This window comes from Simochromis diagramma, unplaced genomic scaffold (assembly GCF_900408965.1).
Source record: "Simochromis diagramma unplaced genomic scaffold, fSimDia1.1 OVJJ01000216.1, whole genome shotgun sequence".
Classification (NCBI taxonomy): Eukaryota; Metazoa; Chordata; class Actinopteri; order Cichliformes; family Cichlidae; genus Simochromis; species Simochromis diagramma.
In genome coordinates, this window is record NW_024386883.1 from 5,570,522 (window position 1) to 5,589,281 (window position 18,760).

At 38.1% G+C, this 18,760-nt stretch overlaps 2 protein-coding genes across 5 annotated transcripts; both read right to left on the reverse strand.

The window, feature by feature from the left end:
- Window positions 1-20: 20 nt before the first annotated feature.
- Window positions 21-7,151, reverse strand: sparta (spartin a). Of its 4 annotated transcripts, none has more exons than XM_040033277.1 (8): window positions 7,063-7,151; window positions 5,876-6,707; window positions 4,142-4,336; window positions 3,280-3,436; window positions 2,821-3,015; window positions 2,557-2,718; window positions 1,710-1,800; window positions 21-695 (listed from the first exon to the last, which is right to left on the reverse strand). In XM_040033277.1, the coding sequence occupies exons 2-8, from the start codon at window positions 6,674-6,676 to the stop codon at window positions 452-454; spliced, it is 1,845 nt and encodes a 614-aa protein (XP_039889211.1). In that variant the 5' UTR covers window positions 6,677-6,707; window positions 7,063-7,151; the 3' UTR covers window positions 21-451. The 4 variants fall into 4 exon arrangements, with proteins under 4 accessions (XP_039889211.1, XP_039889209.1, XP_039889210.1 ...); XM_040033275.1 differs by having other exon boundaries at window positions 6,919-7,148; XM_040033276.1 differs by lacking the exon at window positions 7,063-7,151 and adding an exon at window positions 6,819-6,935.
- A 445-nt stretch (window positions 7,152-7,596) lies between these two features.
- ccna1 (cyclin A1) lies at window positions 7,597-16,174 on the reverse strand. Its single transcript, XM_040031956.1, has 9 exons — window positions 15,832-16,174; window positions 11,522-11,668; window positions 9,711-9,930; window positions 9,527-9,621; window positions 9,155-9,381; window positions 8,817-9,021; window positions 8,594-8,707; window positions 8,362-8,495; window positions 7,597-8,226 (listed from the first exon to the last, which is right to left on the reverse strand). Exons 1-9 carry the CDS (start codon window positions 15,832-15,834, stop codon window positions 8,175-8,177), a joined length of 1,197 nt encoding a protein of 398 aa, XP_039887890.1. The 5' UTR covers window positions 15,835-16,174; the 3' UTR covers window positions 7,597-8,174.
- Window positions 16,175-18,760: the final 2,586 nt, after the last annotated feature.

The following is an 18,760-nucleotide window of genomic DNA, read 5'->3' on the forward strand; positions in this document are numbered from 1 at the left end:
TCATAGTTTAAATACGAGCAGTTTTTGGCAGACGACTTTTTTTTTTTTTCTTTTTTTTTTTTGGCACAGCTTATCAGGAAACGTCGACAAGGGCGCAGGAGTTTTTGGTTTGTTGCTTTTCTGTTTTCCTGACAGACATTTTATAAATTCATCTCTTGCTTAAATGCGCCTATAAATCATAAAAACTTTTAATCACATTAGTAAAAGAATACATACATTCAAGGCTGAAGACTATCTGTACATATAACATGAATATCTTAATATCTGTATATAAATGAAACACAGACTTAAATAACTTAAAATTAGAAGCAAAACTCCATTCAGTGTTAAATTAATTCTAGTATGTTCACATGGACATGACAAAATATAGCAAAGAACTGAAAGGTCTATTTTTCATAAGATCCCTATCAAAGATAAAACATGCAGGAAGGCATTAAGATGCACTGGAAATCTATTTTTTCTTCTCTTCTTCCTTGTTCTTCTGTACATCTTTTGCCTCAGCCTCATCCTCTTGTACTTCCTTCTGCAACTTTTTCTCTTCATTTGATTTTGCGGCCAATTCCTTGCCCGTGCACTTGCCGGCCTTCTTGAAAAAGGCTTTGATGCCTACATTATCGATGTTGTTTGCAGTCACGCCAATGTTGATCACCGACTGGAGACCAGTGTCTGTGGCTTCGCCTGCATTGTTGCCGTACCTTCACCACAATTAATGTGGTGAGGTTACAGAAATGGTGGTAGAGTTGTGTGATGGAAGAAAATTTAATGAGCATGTGAATTGAAATCTGGGGCAAGTTTGTTTACTACAGTCATTCACATAAAAAAGACAAAAGAATTAGGAAAACACAGTCATATCATTATTTATAGCTGTTTATTAACAACAAACTATGGAAAATATCTACAGATAAATAGTATGAAGAGCATAAGCATCACCACCCAGCACAAGCTGACATGTAACAGTAACATGGACAGACCCAGAAAGACACCTGATATTTATATTGTGTCTACACAGAAGCCACAGCTCAAACAGAACATTAGCCCAGTAGCACCAACTCCAGGGATGTATTTGTCTACACAGAAGGTGTTCAGGCATATCACTGAGTGTAGGTCACCTATGTTTTCAAAGCCATTACTGTTCTTTGCATAACACACAGAGGGAATTAGACACGAAGCATAAAAGCAGTGTTGCATTTATGGGGCTAGAGCAAAGGAAAAACCCAATCTGTTACGTATCCTGTTTAGGCAAGGTTTTAAATTACAAAGAGTCAAAACAGAAACCAAAACACATACTTTCTGTGTCTGACATGTATGACTAAGAAATGCCATTTTGATTAAGTTAGTTCCGCGTTATGTTGTGTTGTATTTATCTTGTTGACAGTTTACTGCTGTGTGCATTAAAGGGTTGAGCAGGTACACGTGTTAGTTTACAAGCCTTTTCCTTTAGTCCGCTGTGCAGTCATATGTTTCTGGACAAGTTTAAAAGATTCTCTAAGCCCCTAAATCTGAAAAGAAATAGGTGTGAAAAGCAGGTCAGAGCACCACCATCCCAAGAAGAAAGAGGCAAAGTAGGTAAGAATCAGACTGGTTTCTGATCCAGCTTGGTACTGATGTTTAAAATGACCAAACAGGTTCAGAAACAAGATGGAAACAAAAGATAACATTAATCCACTCATGATACTAAAGCATGAATTAATTAAAATATATGAACTTACTTGTAAGTGACAGTTGAGACCGTCTCTGCTGCCACACTTTTCCCAACAAGTTTTGCTCCAGTCTCCAGACTGGACCAAATGGTAGCCAAACCTAGTTCAAAATATCACCGATTTTAGAAACCTTATACTTTAGAACTTTAATGTGATAGTTAGTGCTAGTGATGATATGAGAATTGTATCAGTTTATGCACAATTTTTTAACTGATTAACATTTAGTGTCTTGAAAAAACATCTGCCCTCTCCTTGAGTTTTTGCATATTTGTCACACAGGTGTTGTTTCAGATCATCAATCAAATTTTAATATTGGACAAAGATAAGTAAATGCCCTCTAAACCTAATAACTGGTTCTGTTAGCTTTAAGTTCAGACTTTCACTATGGCACTTCAAGACATTTATTTGGGGGGTTTTAATCATTCAGACGTGGACTTGCTGGTGAGTTTCAGGTCACTGTCCTGCTGCATAACTCAAACACAGTTCTGCTTCAGGATGTGAACTGATGGCCTGATATTCTCCTTCAAGATTTTCTAATACAGAGCATAATTGATTTCCATCAAGTTCTCCAGGTCCTGAAGCATCAAACCAGTCTCCAGACCATCACACTACCACCACCATGTTTGACTAATAGTATGATCTTCTTTTTACTAATGCTATGTTAGCTTTATGGCAGACAAGAGGATTCAAACCTTCCAAAAAATTGTCTCATCAATTCACAGAATATTTTTCCAAAAGTCTTGAGAATCATCAGGATGTTTTTTTTTTGATAAATGTGAAACAAGTCTACTCATTTCAGTACTTTTTTTTACTGCACTGTAACGTTGTTGTGAACATCCTGAAGTCTTGTACATACCATGCACAGTGCTGACCGCTACAAACTTGGCTCCATCCATTTTGGAAGCTTGGCCGTCTTCTTTCTTCTTCAAAGCTTCTGGAACCAGTTTTGCACCATGTTTCTTCACATGAGGTGCCATCTTTTCTGCCAGTTTTTCTGCCACTGTGCCTACACCATTCACTAAAGATACAGAAAGGTAATCATTATTATTTTGGAAGTAGAGTTCAGAGATTCCATGACTTAAAAACATGATGTCTTGGATTATTTCAAAGTAGTGCTCACCCAAGAACTGGCTGACTCGAACAGCACCCCCAGTGGCCTTTCTGGCCATCTCCAGACGTTTGGTGGTACTGGGGCTGACCTCTGAAGGAGTCTCTTCAGGTGTGAGTTGGTCTCGAATCTTGGCTGCTCCTTTGTGAATGGCCCTACCAGTAGCTTCTGCTCCTTTTATCAGTGAATCACTCAACCGAAGCGCTCCTATGGAGATATATTTGAGATAGTGAATGTACAACAGCAAAGAAATTGTCATTTAAAAAATTTCTAATAAAACTATATGAAAGCTATTTCAACAACATTTTCTTTGAAGCACTGAAGGGCATTACAAAGATAAACAACACCCACTAGTGGGCATTTTTTTATACAGAGGGATGTCTAATGTATAAGCATTCAATACAACACTTTGAAGGGATATATACAAGTTATTTTTTTCCCCTTCATTAGGACCCTTGCTTATAAACTCACCTGTCAAGATTCCTTGACCCATCTTCTCACTCCATCCAGGAAGTGGTAGTTTTTCCTGCTCTCCTGCTGATGTAGTCGGTTCTACTTGCTCTTTTGTGGGATTAAGGGGGACTTTCGTACTCAAGTTGACTACCTCTGACTCTGTGCCCTCTGGACCCTGTTAAGTCAAGGGACAAAAACAGTGGGTGGGTTGCTTTAAAAAAAAAAAAAAGTACGCCCAAACAGAGTTGGCATGGACTATTTTTTTACCTACAACATGACATAACCACTTCATTCCTCCTGTGTCAAAGAAGTGTCAAAGAAAAATGTGTTTCTAGTATATCTAGTGTAACAACTTAAACCAGCCACAACATGAGTTTTCAGTTTCCACAAAAAGGTTCAATTAATGCTTTTACTAAGACAACTCACTAAGACAGTGAGTTTGTTTTGCATCGTTTCCAGGTATTAAATCAGGGCTTGTTTAAATGCATGGACACAATATAACAAACTGCTTTGAATGTAGAGTTTCACAAGGCTTTTAATTCAGTTTGACAGTTTTGGGTAGTTTTACAGCTAACCTTTGTGATAGAGACAATAAGACAGGTAAAAATGGAGAGATAAAATCATTACACCCTCACATACCCAATGATCATTTTTGGGCACAAATAAATAGCAGGCCTCAAAAAGCTTCATCTTCCCTGTACTAGTTAGCAAATTGACAGTATATGTATGTATAAAATTTCCAAGGCACCATCAGGAGCTACTACCTACAAGGTCTTTCTGTTTCCAAACCAGGAGAAACATCCTATAAAAATTACACCAAAGCTCTGCTCCAACACATACACACCCTTGCATTTGTTTCCTAAAGGAAGTAAAAGCTGACCTGGATCCTGAATTCAGCAAGCTGTGACAGGAGGTCCTGAAAAGTCTGCAGGTCTGCAGGAGGCAGTTCAGAAGACAACACTATACCCGCATAGCACCCTGGCATTTCTGCCAAGGAGTCAGGGAACATAAAGATCCCGGAGTTAGCCAGCAGCACTGGGGTGTCTTTTGTCAGTGGGTACATCCAATCGCATACCTGGAAAACACAATGACATTAAAATATGTAGGTGATGAATGTTAAGAGTCCTTGAAATTAGATCCACATCTGCTGTTTATAACAGAAACCTGAAATCTTTAATATGACACAGAGAGTGAGAAATGACAACATCTGCTGAGTGTTTGTTTCCATGAGGGGGAATATGTCCCATATGCAATTTATTTCATCAAATAACTTCACTGGAAGATATTATAAGATTTGGTTTGAAGGGTTTCCCAAGGATTTGTGCTTTCTTTTTCTCTTTTGAGCATAAAACTGTACTCTCATTTCCAAGTATTTACAATGTCCTCTAGTCTGTTTATAGACACGTTGTAGGATTTAAGGATTCAGGATTAATGTCACTTCTCAACTGAGGCAAAATACAGACACTTGCTGCATCGTACCACTGGTATGCCGGCTGATAACATGACCCCTGTGAGGGCACAGGACACTGAACAGCAATACAACAGAAGCGCAGAGTCATCTGTTAATGGGACCATTGTCTTGGCCCAAAACAAAGCAAGGACAGAATACAGGAGCAGCCTACCAGCCTGGTCGGGTGGGAAACAAGAGTCATGGGTTGCAGTGCAGTTTACAGCACAGCATAATACAGGCTTTGTAAAGGTGCCAGAATAGATTGGTATTTTATATAAACTCAATACAAAAGCCATCACACAGAAGGTTGCCAGAAAGCACAAAGTAAAAAGGATATGAATGGATATAAAGTAGATAAAATCACACTGTTGCACAGGAAAGATTAAGCAACGAATATCTGTTCTATAGATGAACAAGCTATAATAAGTCTCAAATGAAACTGTTACAAACTAGCAACAGTAACATGCTATTCATTTAACAGTCTAATAAATAATAAGCATTTGTACTTCAGCAACCAATTTCATCTGCAACATTGCTGTTTTAGTGTAACAACAATGATGGGATTGCAAGCTGAGGGTGAAGCATGTGGGCAATCTATCAATTGGTGGCATGATTAAAATTTAATATGTAACTATTTTAATATTTTTTTATAAAAAATTTAAAGGCCTTTTTTCTGAAAAGAAATACATCTAATCCACCATTTGTTGCTAAAAAAAGTGTAAGAATTCAGTTTACACCTGCCTTTTTAGAGTCAGGTTCAACATTTTGAGACACACTTTGATTGTTGAATAAAACATCCAAAACACAGTCTACAAAAAACTAAGACTTTATACCATTTGTATAAAAAAGTAGGACCTTTTAATTTCTCACATACATTCTTAAAAGTGATAAAACTAAACTGCTATCGTATATATGAAAAAGTCCCACATGTCTGTTCGACTTGTACATAAACAATCACATTAAAAGGTACTACTTCTCTTTGTTTAAGGGTTAAGAAGTGAACACGTCATCATTCTGTAAGGAACATTCTTGACTCGAGTATGGGCTCTCAACACACCTGGGTCACACCTGCTTGCTCTTCAGGACACACGCCCAAAATAAAAATGCTTTTCTAAAATACACACTCTCACAGGTTAACATACACTTAACAACAAATATACTTACATGTAAAAACACTGCAGGTTTTTCAGCAGGGGAATCCTGCTGACTGTTCACCACAATGATGCGAAGGTAGCCTGGAGAGGAGAGTGAGCTGACTTGCCCGTTTGGTGCCACAAAAAACAGCTGCACCCCGGAAGGGATGCACAGCAGTTCAGTTCCATTTTCTCCTGCTACTGCTGCAGTCTGTCTTCCTGGACAAAAGCCACCTTCAACAGGAGCATAAGCCAGAATACGGTGTCCATCTGTGGGCTGTGGTGTGTATGCTGGAGGCTGCTCTGCTGGACTGGCCATGGCTATAGTTTTTGAAACCACTGCAGGGAGTGTGTCTGGAGCAGGAGGGGACGCGGGACTGACAGGGACTGTGTTGGGGGTTGGGACAATGTTGTGGGTGGTAGCAGGTATGGTGGGGTAGAGATGGTGGAAAGAGCTTTGGGGAGGCTGGCCGTCAGGTGCCAGGTCTGGATAAAGTTGGGGAGCAGAAAGATCCTTCAACAGCTGGTCTCTCTGGTTTGCTGTTACAGTAAGCTGAGATGTTTCCAGGTCAGAAAGGTGGTTCTCAATTGTCTTTAAAGTATCCCTCATCTTCTGTTGAAGCTGCCGGGCTGTGTCCCAGTTCGCTCCCTGCTGCCGCTGCCCTCCAGTGGGAACCTCCAGTCCCTGAGTGAGGTGCAGCCGACCCTTCCTGTAATACTCGAGGGCCTCGGCTCTTTTCTCTGCCTCTTCAGCAGCCAGTCCACGACTCAAAGAATGAAACGCCAGCTCATACTGGTCCCTGATGAGCAGTAATTCAGCAGGTTCACCCATCGCCTACCACTGAGGAAAGGGCGCAAGAAAACTAGAGAGGAGATAATGAAAGCTTGTTAGCTCTCTTCTGTGTGTGTATAGTGTATAGTACCTGTTCTAGAAAGAAAATGTAGTCAGTGGCACTAATTCAGAGCTTACGTACTCTGTGACAGCAGCGTTTATGAGTTACGTGAGAAAAATCTCAGCAATGTAACTGTTATTGGCAGCTGTTGCCAGCAGAGAGGTTAAACGGCAGGTTTTACCTGAACAACAAGACCTGCGTGCGAGCTTTCTAAAGCTTTCCCATACATCACTGGGAGACTACTAGGAAACTGAACTTCAATTACTGCCAAAAAAAGAAAATGCTTCAAAGAGTCGTTATTTGAATCTTCAAGTGTTCTACTGACATTTAGGTTTGAAAATCCCCTCCTCATATCAGTTTTCTCTTAACTCTGCGGCGTCTTCTCGCGCTCCACCAGCCTCGCGCATCAAAGTAACCGGGATAGGCGCGAGAGAAAAAAAAACGCCTTCCGGCCAGTCCTTTCAAAGTAAACTCCAAACCGATTGTCCGTCTTTTAACTGTTGTAGATGCCTTGCCAGTCTAAAATCTACGAAACATATGTCAATCCCGTCTGAATGATGATGACGATAAAGCCGTTTAGACCCCCAAATCACGGACTTTTATATATCCTTTAATTATACCGTTAAAAATAAAGATGTCATTTTTACATGACAAATTAAAAACGCCGAAAATCCCGGTGTGAAATTTAATTTACAATTTAATGCACAATATTTAAACATTGCAATTTAAATGCATTAAGAATTTCATTCAGAAGAAGAAATAAAACAGTGACAAAAACTCTTGTGAAACTATGAACTTTTATTGAAAAGTTCATACCGTCTAAAAACATTTTTCAATCAGTCATAACACATAATTCTAGTAAACTACCACTAAATACTACCTTCCAAAACTTTTTCCATTGCCACCATGTACATATAAAAAGTGGCTTTTAGTTCACTTTTACATTAACTGCGCAGAATGGTGCCTTAGTTCAGGCTTAAAAGGCGGTTTGTTTTAATGCAAATCATTTTCTGTGTTAACATAAATCTTGCGGTTTGTGTTTGCAAGTATGTATTGCACATGTACAAGTGCTGTAGAAAAAAAAAGTTAATAAAAGTTTAAAAAGCACACACTGCAAATATATACAAATGTAAAAAGCAAATATTCTGCATGAAAAGACAATAGTGTGTGATGCAGGAAACCTTCTGAGGTAACCACTTCTACGGCATCTTACCAGAAAACAGACATTTTCATGCAAAACAACTCCAAAAATATCAGACATGGCTTATTACATGTATTGCAGATATCTGGATCATCTGGACAGGTTATTTTCATCTGCATACATTTAAAAAAAATGTCCAGATCAGCTTGTATGAATAGTCTTGGCAGCAAATGCCACTTTGCTTGCTTGTTTGTTTTGTTCTTCATTTCATTGTGTCAGATGGGTGTAGCAGTGAGTCACGGGAAAAACAAAAAAGCAGGGGGAGTGATCCATGAAACGCCACAGTACCTGTAAACAGAGACAGAAAACATCATAAGGAAAGACAGAAAATAAGACATGCAAAACTGCACATGACAGGCTTTCATCTTATCATAGTTGTTTTTTAAGTGGTTTGAATTTTAAAATACATAAACCATTCCTTACTTTGAATTTTTGTACTTTTCTCTGATGCCCTGTAGTGGGCGACTCTCTGCGCTGGCGTATAGCTTGTACAGGTGAGTCAGGCAGGGAGAAATTTCAGCCATCGTGTATCCGCTAAAAGCCACTAAAGAATCGGGCTAAAGCAGAAAAACACAGGTTAAAAGTCACATTTTTTTCCTAATTTCTTAAGAAATTTCAATAAAATTAGATTAACCAAATAAAATATTAAACTTACCCATAAAGACGTATTTATGGTGTAGGAAGCTAGGCAGTAGGCTGCAGCAGCAACCATAGATGGGCTGTACTGTAGAAATGGATCCATTTCCAGCAGGCTTAACTCCGCCACATACTAGAAAGCAGAAATAAAAAAAAAATACAATAAATAAAAATAGAAAATCATATCCATATTCCTTAAAGGCATTTGGCCTGACTGTTGTTAAATGGTTCAATTTACTCACCAGGGCCAGGTTTTTGGTGTTGGCACAGACAGACTGGATGGCCATGAAAAGGTGAAGGAACGAGTTTATGGTGGGTGCCGCCAAGTTGAAGCCCAGCACACTTAGAAATGCTTGCTCCATCCGGAGCAGCTGTTTCTTAGTGTAGGTGTTGTCTGTGATGGTCACAAATTGGTCGAGTTTAGGAGGTGACTTCTCCTCATATTTTCTAAAAAAAAAAAAAAAAAAAAGTAGCAGATCAGATGGCATGTTATATGTAAGGTTGACTATTAGCACAGACTATTAGCAAAAAAGAAAAGGGAAAAAAAAGCATTGATCATTAGAAACAAACAGTGACTTACGCAGCAATCACCAAGGCAGCCGTGCCAACCAGCTGCAGCTTGCCTCGTTTCACATTTCCGATGAGGGAGAGAAATCGGTCCAAGTAATTGATAGCAAGATGAAGAGTTTCAGCTTGAAGTTGGAATTCCTGCGCCACCTCAGCCATCCAGTCCACCAGAACGACGCGCATGTCATCCGTGATCTCTGGGTGTCTTTCTAAATACTTTAGCCTTGGCCTGAATGCAATCTGCAATCAGAAGCCAAAACATTATATAGTGAACTAAAGAACAACAAGTCACAATTACATTGCAATAAGGTTGAAAGAAATTATGGAGGTCACTGGGCAAAGAAATAAATAAAAATAACCAAACATACAAACAAAAAATTCAAACCTCATTATTCCTCAAGTGCTGGTGAATATCTCTGGCATACTCCACACAAAAAACCTCCTCAGATTCAGAAGGCGTAGAAGCATCCTGGCGTGGACCTATAAAAGTAAAAAGTAATGAGCATTAAGGAAAGAGGAAAAAACAACAAGTTTTCTTGGTAGATTCTTTTTTAATCTGTCATACTCACTTGAACTCAGCTCCAGCATGTATACCACATCTTCATTGTGCAGGGCATTGGTTTCCTCATCTTGGTAATTACGGTATCCGACAACTTCTTCGCCAGAAGCCGCAAGGACAACTTCGCAAGCCTCTTCAACGTACATATCAAAGCTGGAGCTGGAAGGGCAGCCCAGACAGTTGAGTTGAGAGCTTTCTGAGGTTGAGCTGTGTTTGGAAAACTGGCCACCCTGAAAATGATAATAACCCAACATGATGGCCTTGGTTCCTTAAAAAGAAAAGAGCTGGATTTCTTGCGTGATGTTTCCCTTCTCCTCCACGAGTCTTGTTCAGTTTTGAAATAACAGAGGGGAGAGCTTCCAGATATTTAAACCCCCAGTGGGACTTGGTCCTGAGAGTCGCTGACCTACTATTGGGTCGACACATGAGTGAAGGTATGAAAAAGGGGCGTTGATCATTACTGAGAATGGGGACAAAGGGTGAAGCCTCTGTCTACCATTGTCCCATTCATCATCGTTTGATTTGTTAAAATTATCTGAGGCAACTTGATTGGCAGCTGAAACTCCTGAGAAAGCTTCCCAAGTCGTCAACCACCACCCGTTGTCAACGATGGTCGTTCACAGTGGACAAAGGCCTCCTTTACACCTTTCTCAAACCGTCTGTTTTCTCAGTCCAGACATTGTGAACATTAGCGAGAGTTTCCTTTCTCCTTTGATCAATCTAGTGGAGTCTTGTGTTGCACTGGCACTGATCAAAGCTTTTATTCATGCAGTGCTTAACAAATTTATCCGACCAACTCCTAGTGTAAGGTTTATTACTCATCCACCCTAAATCAGCAGTATTGATAATAACCAAAAACACTTTTCTAATTCATTTCTAGTCTTAATTTTTATTTTTATTTCATTTTAACCTTTTGCTTCAAGTCAAATGTTTCAGTCTTAGTTTTAGTTGTTAGTTGTTAGTAATTCACTTTATTATGGTGGGCACATACCAGAGACAAGATTTAAGGACATCAGTAAATACATTACAATAACGACCCATTACCTTTTGAAAGCAGTTGACACAGTCATCCACAGTCTCAATAAACACAACTATCAAAGCCTCATGAGGCAATTTCTGATTTAAAAAAAACCACTATTTATTATTATTTATTTTATTTAGTTTTCCAAGTTCACAAAGTAATTTAACTTTTTTTCAAAGGTCTGCTTTTTAGTTTTTTGTGTCTAGTTTTAATTTTCAGTTTAGATTTAACAACCTTGGTTTCTGTAATATTAATCTACCAATACGCATAAGCTCTTTAATCAGAATGACAATTTTAAGTATAAAATATAATTATTACTGTTATTTTGGTGAACAGTTCATTTTCAATTTTACTGTTTTACAAAAAAGCAGGAAAATGATGTGATTACAAAGCCAAACTAAAATTATTTACTTGCATTCCTGAACAGAAAAATCCATTTTAGATGTTAAATCTTATGCTTGATTAATTTCTGGCTTCTCAGACAAGACCAGTATGTTGGTAAATACAGTAATTACTAGTTTTAAAAAGGTTTTGAGGTATTTCTAAAATATTTAATTTTTCTTGTTTTTATGGTGTAATAAATTTGCTGTACCTGGCTCATGTGACAATAGTAGCTCAGCGACCTTCGGGATGACATCCAATGGCACAATCTCCATTAGAGGTTGAATATCAAATGAAGAAGCCTCTTAAATGAAAGCTGAAACGTTTACTTTGTCCTAGATGACTGAGAACCAACATAGACAAGCTAACATGATTGTCATGTTAACAGCGGTGGGGAGTGTTTTTTCTCTGTCACCTACCTGGCTGAGGGATCGACCTCGCAGTTCATTTTCTGACAAGACTCCGAGCACCGTCCGCTGTTTGGACCTCTGCAGTGTATCTACTCTGGCTGAGGGTGCCATATTTTCTTTGCTGGCTCGACTGCGTTGACTTTTGCTAAAGTTCATCTTTAAACAAAGACATTGGAAAAGAACAAGTAAAAAATATGCTTTTTTTTTTATCCAGAAAGACTATAATGATTATCAGGTCTCTGTCAATTTCCTGTATACATTGGCAAACACAGCAAGCAAGTATGAAGACTTTACTTTCAGAGTAAAAATGCTTTAAAGCAGTATAGCAGCCAAACAGGATTGCAAGTGACTGATTTTAAGTTAGGGAAATGTTGGAAAACACATTACAGGTTTCGCAGCGCTAAAGCGGATGAAATTGTTTGTTTTTTTAATAAAACTATCACATAGAAAATATCATATAAGGGAGATCAACTACAGTTTTAGTCAGAAGTTTATACGCATTCATCATGTGCATCAAAGTCATGGTCACTTTGGGCTTTTAATTATTACTTTCAACTGCTCTTTTAACAGGGTGCAATATTTGTACAGCATCTTTAATAGCTTTCTATAATTCTCACAGGCTCAAAAGTACACACGCAGGCTTTAAAATATACATACACACCCCACTAACCTATGGTATAAGTGTCTCTTTGGTTAAATGTCTCTTAGCATGTTGTGGCTCAAACACATGCTTTTGGTAGCCATCAATGAGTTTCTGGCATAATTCTGGGTAGATCTCTTCTTGACAGAATTGGTAGGGTTCATATTTAAACTATGGTGGACATGTGTCACACATTATCAGTCGTGTTGAGGTCAGGGCTTTGGGAAGGCCAATCCAGAAGCTTAATTTTAGCCTGCTTTATCCATTACAAAACCAGTTTTGTGTTTGGGATCACAGTTCACACCCGACTGTGTCCAAGCTTCAGCCATCTAACTGTTGTTTTGATGTGAAGTTGATGAATTACATATCATTATTCCTTACTACATTTACTTGTCATTGAGGCCAAATAGCTTAATCTTTGTCTATGATTATGTGGATAAGCTCGAGTCGTTAGCCAACACCCGTTTTGAACGATGGTCGTTCACAGATGGGGGCTTTGGTTTCCTTTACTGCTTTCTCAAACTGTCTGTCTTCTCTGGCCCAGAATGTAAACCCTGCCAAGAGTGTCCTTCCCTCTTTGAGTCATGATCAACATAGCCAAGTCTTTTTCTGATGAGATGACGTGCCTCTGGAGTGTAACGATTAAAGCTTTTATTCCTATATTGCTTAACAAATTTATCAGACCCCCCTCCCAATGTAAGGGTTGTTCCTAAACCCCTCTGGCCATAAAACATTTCTCCAACAGGAATTTGGGTCATCCATGTATGCACTTGCAAATTTCAGATGAGCATGAAGGTGAAAGTTTGTGTCTTCTTCCAGACTTCAGGCACATCTGAATAACTTGTACTTATATAGTCTAGTTTGAATTGATGATCTTGGAATCTGCAGGTGTCTAGAAATTGTTTAGCGACGTTCCCAACTTCTGTAACTCTACGATTCTCCTTCTTAGATCTTCACTGAGTTTCTTAGACGTCCCTATTGTTCTGAGCATTGGTCCATCCAATGAGTGCTGTCAAACAAATATTTTTTATCCTGGCAAATGAAAATAACGGTTGTAATCAACCATAATCACTAATGTGGTGTTAACACTCCTTGGCCTTGTCAAGACTTTGTACAACTCTTTGACCACTTATAAAAAGATTTAAGTGAATGCATGTATTTGAGCCCGTATGTATAATTGTGACCCTGTGTGGATTACAGAAAAGTCAATTCAAACTTCTGACCACAGCTGAATGTCCTTTTAGTTTCTCCAATGTAGAATATAGTTACTGTTTGTGTCCCTGCTGGCATCATGGGTGGAATTTCTATATAAAATTTGTACTGTTCCCTTTTTAAAGCTCTACTAATTCTAGTTTGTCACAGATTTTCAGCTCATTTTGACTCCAATCACTCTCCATCTCCTGTTTTTAGAAAAACAGGAGATGGAGGATGTATGGCAGGGATGATGCTCAGTGTTGTGCTGCTTATACTATAATTAAAACTGCTTTTACTGAAACTGTTTGGTTGAAGATGGCAAAACCCAAAATTAGCAGGGCATTCATGTCATTGATAAGCAAATGTAAACTTGTAAACTAACCACAACTGTAGCTATCAAATACAAGAGGCAGGGAGCGGTGAAGCTACGTGAAAAAAAAATGCATGGATTGATCAGTTTACTATTACTAAAAACTGCTGGTATTAAATGAGTTAAACAACTAAAAGTTGAAAAGTGAATCTTTCAGCTCTGCAAGTAAAAATACACAAAAAAAAATGGTAAAAGAGAGAAAAGTCATAGGTCATCTTAAATCTACACCAACTGAGGTCACAGCAGCAAAAAAACTGTTTGCAAAAGTGTTACACCATGTATTCCTGAGCATGTCCTTTTTCAATACTACGGTGAGAGAGAATGGGTTTGTAACTCTTACAAATGACATCTTGATGTCATTTTTACTCACTTTGGCAAGGACTGCCTAAAGCTAGTGCGTGAGTAAGATGGCGGATTACAGGAACCGAGATTCAGTCGTGGATTGCAGAAAAATTACGAGTCTAAATCTATAAATGAAATCCTCTGTTAAGGGTCTCCAAGTTTCAAAAACCATAGAGTCACCTGCTAAACGAACAGGTGAGACAGTTTTGTTTTGTTTTTACCATTAATGTACTAAAAGTGTACCAGTGTATGAATGTGAGAGTGAATGAATAGTGGTATTGTAAAGCGCTTTGGGTGCCTTGAAAAGCGCTATATAAATCCAATCCATTATTATTATTAAAATCAGAGGAAAAGCAGATCCAATAAAGACTTTGAGATAAGTAAACTCTTCAAAATGTATCTGAATTTAAAGTATGAGATCAGGCAGTAAAGGAAGTTTGATCTACTTTTGAGCTAATAATCAGAAGTTGTGTGTCACAAACATCAACACACTATGTAGACAAATATGGCATAAACATGGGCATGCCATAAGTTCCCCAGTTTCACCCAGAATGTCTACTTTGCATATGGAGGAAGTGAAAGAAGGGGTCTATTATCCTGTTCTGAAATACCACTGAGCCATATAAATATATCAGGACACAGTTCGCTAATTACATTAACTCATGGTCATTGATTAGTGGTCATGACAACTGTATACAGTCATAAAACTGAACTCACAGCCCATTGTTAGTCAGTGCATGCACTGTTTAGAAGGGTGGGGAAAACCTGGAATCAGCTAAGACTGAAGAAGTCATTGGGATGAGTGGTGAAAAGTTTCTCCCACTGAAAATGCAACGTCCAGATGAACAGAATCAACTTTCTGTGACTTCAGAAGCATAATCCACTATTAGGATGTTAAAAAGTATAAAAGTTCTCATTCACTAAGAGTGTGAACACAGTGTTTTTTCAGTAATTCTATTTTTTAAAAAGGCATGTTTTTAATCTTTCAGTAAGGAAAGATTAGTATGCATTGTTTTCATATTTTCTAAAAATGAAATAAAGAATCATTTACAGTAGTGTGAAAAGTCTTGAGCCACCCTTCCTTTCTTTATATTTTTGTTTTTTGGAGGACAGATTTATTGAAATGTGCAAACATACATGGAAATGCAGGATACATTTCAAAATTTTCGACTGAAAATCAATGTTTGCTATAAACACTTTTATTCTTCGCCAAAAAAAAGCAGTTAGAACAAATTATGATGTTTTTGTGTCGGCCTTTTTAAGTATGATATTAAAAATTTTTTATTTGCTAAGTTGTTGTAGATGCAACATTGATATATTATTTTTAAGCTTTAATCATTCGTGTCAGTGTTAAGTGCCTTATCAAACAAACAAATAAATAAAAGAAACCCGAAGAAAACAAAAACATTACTCGGACCGGACAGAAAATGGGTGAAAAAAAAAAAACACTGTGAAAGCTCTAGAAAGCCTGGAGAGCTACTGCTCAAGACCACTTAAAAAATACAAGAAAGTCTGGATCATTGGAGGAAAAATATCCAGGAATCAGGGGTGACTCAGGACCTGCACGGCACTATGAATATTCCCGGTGCAATTATGATCTCACATTGCCATGGTTACTAAAAATTAGCAGAAGGAATCAGTCAGAAAAAAAATCAAGGAAAACAGGATGTTGCACTGTGAAAACACAGTGCATCACCCCGATGTATCACAGACCACTGCCCGCTCATGGTTACATGTACTTTTTAGTGTATTTGTTCCTAACTGTAAACTCACCATGATCAGGATCAGTGCAGTTAGCAGTTTAGCGTTTCAGCGTCACCACCACCGACCAAGTCGGACAATCGACAGCTGCCCCTGACTTGGTTGTTAATAATCTGTACCAACAGCGCCCTCTGGATCTCTTCGCGTGACTTGAAGCAGGTTTCTGGGTGTAGCAGGGTTTGTTTTTTTTTACTTTCTTTCGGCGATGTTTGCCTCGAAAATCAGCTATTTCCTCCTGTCTCTGTCCAATCACGTGGCAGAACGCAACCGCCGACGGTCAACGTCACATGGGTTACTGGATTTATCCGCTCAATATTTTCCCGTGATTGATTAGTTTTATTTGAACTCTTCACAAATTCGACTCTACATATTATAGATCAATCTTAACTGTTGCCCTGAGGCGAGAAAAATGAGTTGTGTTCGGTCAGTGTGTTTTATTAAATCTACAGGTGCTGCAGGGGCTGTAGGAGAATTATTGAACAGGAAGGCTGCCGCTCATTAAAGTGGCATGTATAAGTTATTAATACTCTTCGCCATACTCCACATATAAATAGTCTTTGCCAAAAAAGGGAAAAGAAGAAAAAGAAAAGATTATTTCTGTGAATCGTAGAGGACTTTATCATTTTATAACATGCTGAAAAAACTGCTTGACAGAGAATCTCACTTGGCCTTTTTCCCTCTTCTGCTTTATGAATAATGTTAAATATTATTTTTAAATTCACTTTCTTACCATATTCGTCATCTATAAAGTTGTGGGTGTTACAAAAATATGCACACTGATTAACCCTAACTTGTGTAAAGTTTTGAGTACAAAATCTATTTACCTACTTTTATTTTCACAACTATAAATATAAATATTATATTATATTATAAATAATATTAACGTTGTGTCTTCTCTCACTCACGTGCTAAAACATGGGAAACCTGGTAATGGATGGAGGAATAATGTGACAGCAGAAAGTAAAGATGACATTTATCTGGGTCACTGTTTAAATCTGCTCCATCAAGCAGCATTTGGTGAAACACCTGAAGCTGTACAGGCCTGATCACACAACCGTGTGTGGTCAGAAGTTTACCTTCAGTCATCATGGACATGGATGTCATAGCAATTTGTGGGATTTTGATGATTTCTTTCGATTTCTCAATCAGATGCTTGATCAGATCAGTGTATTTGACCCCCCCCCCCCCAACAATGGACTACTCACTGTTGAGGTCTGGGAAGCGTTTCCACTCCCTTAAGGCCAAAACAGAGAGAACGAGGAGGAGCTTCTTCCCTCAGGCTATTCGGTCTCTAAACCAGGTGTAGGACCGTAGGACTGGACTCTCTCATACATCACATCAATGCACATGCACTCTAATAATAATAACATGATGTACCTCATTACTATACCTCAGTAACCTGTTTACTCCACTGTAAACTGTTACTTTGCACATTGTTTATTTGCACACTTTTTTTTATAATTTCTTCAATTTGTTTATTGCACATTTTATTTTAAAATGTAACTTTCATTCTTAATTCAAACTTTACTTCTTAGGTTAAATTCTTAATTTATTCTTTACATATTATTCTTTACAAGCTTACTTCAATGTTTATTTTTTTTATCTATTATGCAACTCTTATATCCGTTTTCCTGTAAATGTTTCCTGTAGTTTTATGGTCGGGCATTGCAGAGCAACAAGCATTTCACTGCATGTGTATGATTGTGAACGTGACAAATAAAATTTGAAATGTGAAATTTGAACTTTCATGGCAGAATTGACTGAGTTCATTTAAATGGGTTGATTTTAAGCTGTAGTCAATAAAGATCCATAAGTAGAAGACAAGTTATCATGTTAAAAGACTTTTGTAGAACCTTCAGCACCACGTCTTGATGCAGGCTCAATCATGCAGGTAAGGAAGTCACAGAAAGTTGATTTTGTTCATCTTGACGTAGCGTTTTCAGTGGGAGAAATGTTTCCTTACTCAGGTTTCCTGAAGGCTTCCCCAAACCTATAAACAGTACCTCTGCACAATGACTGAAACTAGCACCCCTGGTGAACAATGGGCTGTGAGGTCAGTTCTTTGATCATTAATATGCAAATTGTCATGACCATTGATCAACAGCCACTGATCAAAGACAAGCAGCAATGCAAATAATATCTTTTACATTTTTAAGATGACACATTGTCGGAGTCACAACTGATCCATTATTAGATAACTACACCAAAAAAACAAAAACAAACAAGCAGAAAACAAAGCGGAAACATTCATATCCAAACATTAAAATGTATTCCAAGAAGCTATAAATTGCTAGAAGTTAAAAAAATACCTTTATGTAATGTGCCCCTGAACAGGGAGTTTCCATGTACATAAGTATACACCCAAAAATGTGTAGTCAGTGGATTCACAGAGAATGAATGATCTTTATTGAAGCCTGTGTGTGTTTTGCCTGAGAAAAATGAGTGCACATTTTGTGTAGTCCATCAGGTGGCAGGCTTTCTCTTCAGTTATGGTGCAAGGAAATAATAATAATAAGATTTGAATAAAATTCTAAGCATATGACACTGTGACCCTGTTAAATTTAATTTAGCAAAAAAAGCCCTGAACTTTTGCCCACTCGGGAAAGGAGGTGATGCAAATCGAGGAAATGTTCAGCTAATTAAAATTCCAAAGTGTCTCAAAGTCTATGTCTTTCTTTGGCAACAGACCTTGTGGAATAATCTTGAGTTGTTGTTTTTATTAGTGTTATTTCGTCACAGCAGGAACTATAGGTATAGAGGTATTTAGGAAGCAGTCATGCTGCTTCTGAGTTTAGAAATTCCCACTTTTAGCCTTTCGGTCACAAGGATGCTTCTTTAGCCTCGAGTCAATCATTGCTCTTAATATTTTCTGACACTAGTATTTGATGTAAGGCTCCTTCGCTTGTAGCCGACTGTGCCTTTTTACGGGCACATTACCAAA

Excerpts from the sequence above, each read along its gene's own strand:
- ccna1 (XM_040031956.1), bottom strand. Across the intron at positions 9,931-11,521 it reads GAGGTCGATCCCTCAGCCAG|GGTGGCCAGTTTTCCAAACA; the intron begins GTAGGTGACAGA and ends TATCATTTTCAG. Across the intron at positions 8,496-8,593 it reads CCATAAATACGTCTTTATGG|CCCGATTCTTTAGTGGCTTT; the intron begins GTAAGTTTAATA and ends TTTCTGCTTTAG.
- sparta (XM_040033277.1), bottom strand. The coding sequence starts at position 6,676 with ATGGGTGAACCTGCTGAATTACTGCTCATCAGGGACCAGTATGAGCTG. Across the intron at positions 4,337-5,875 it reads AACCTGCAGTGTTTTTACAT|GTATGCGATTGGATGTACCC; the intron begins GTAAGTATATTT and ends TGTGTTTTCCAG. Across the intron at positions 696-1,709 it reads GTCTCAACTGTCACTTACAA|GTACGGCAACAATGCAGGCG; the intron begins GTAAGTTCATAT and ends ATTGTGGTGAAG.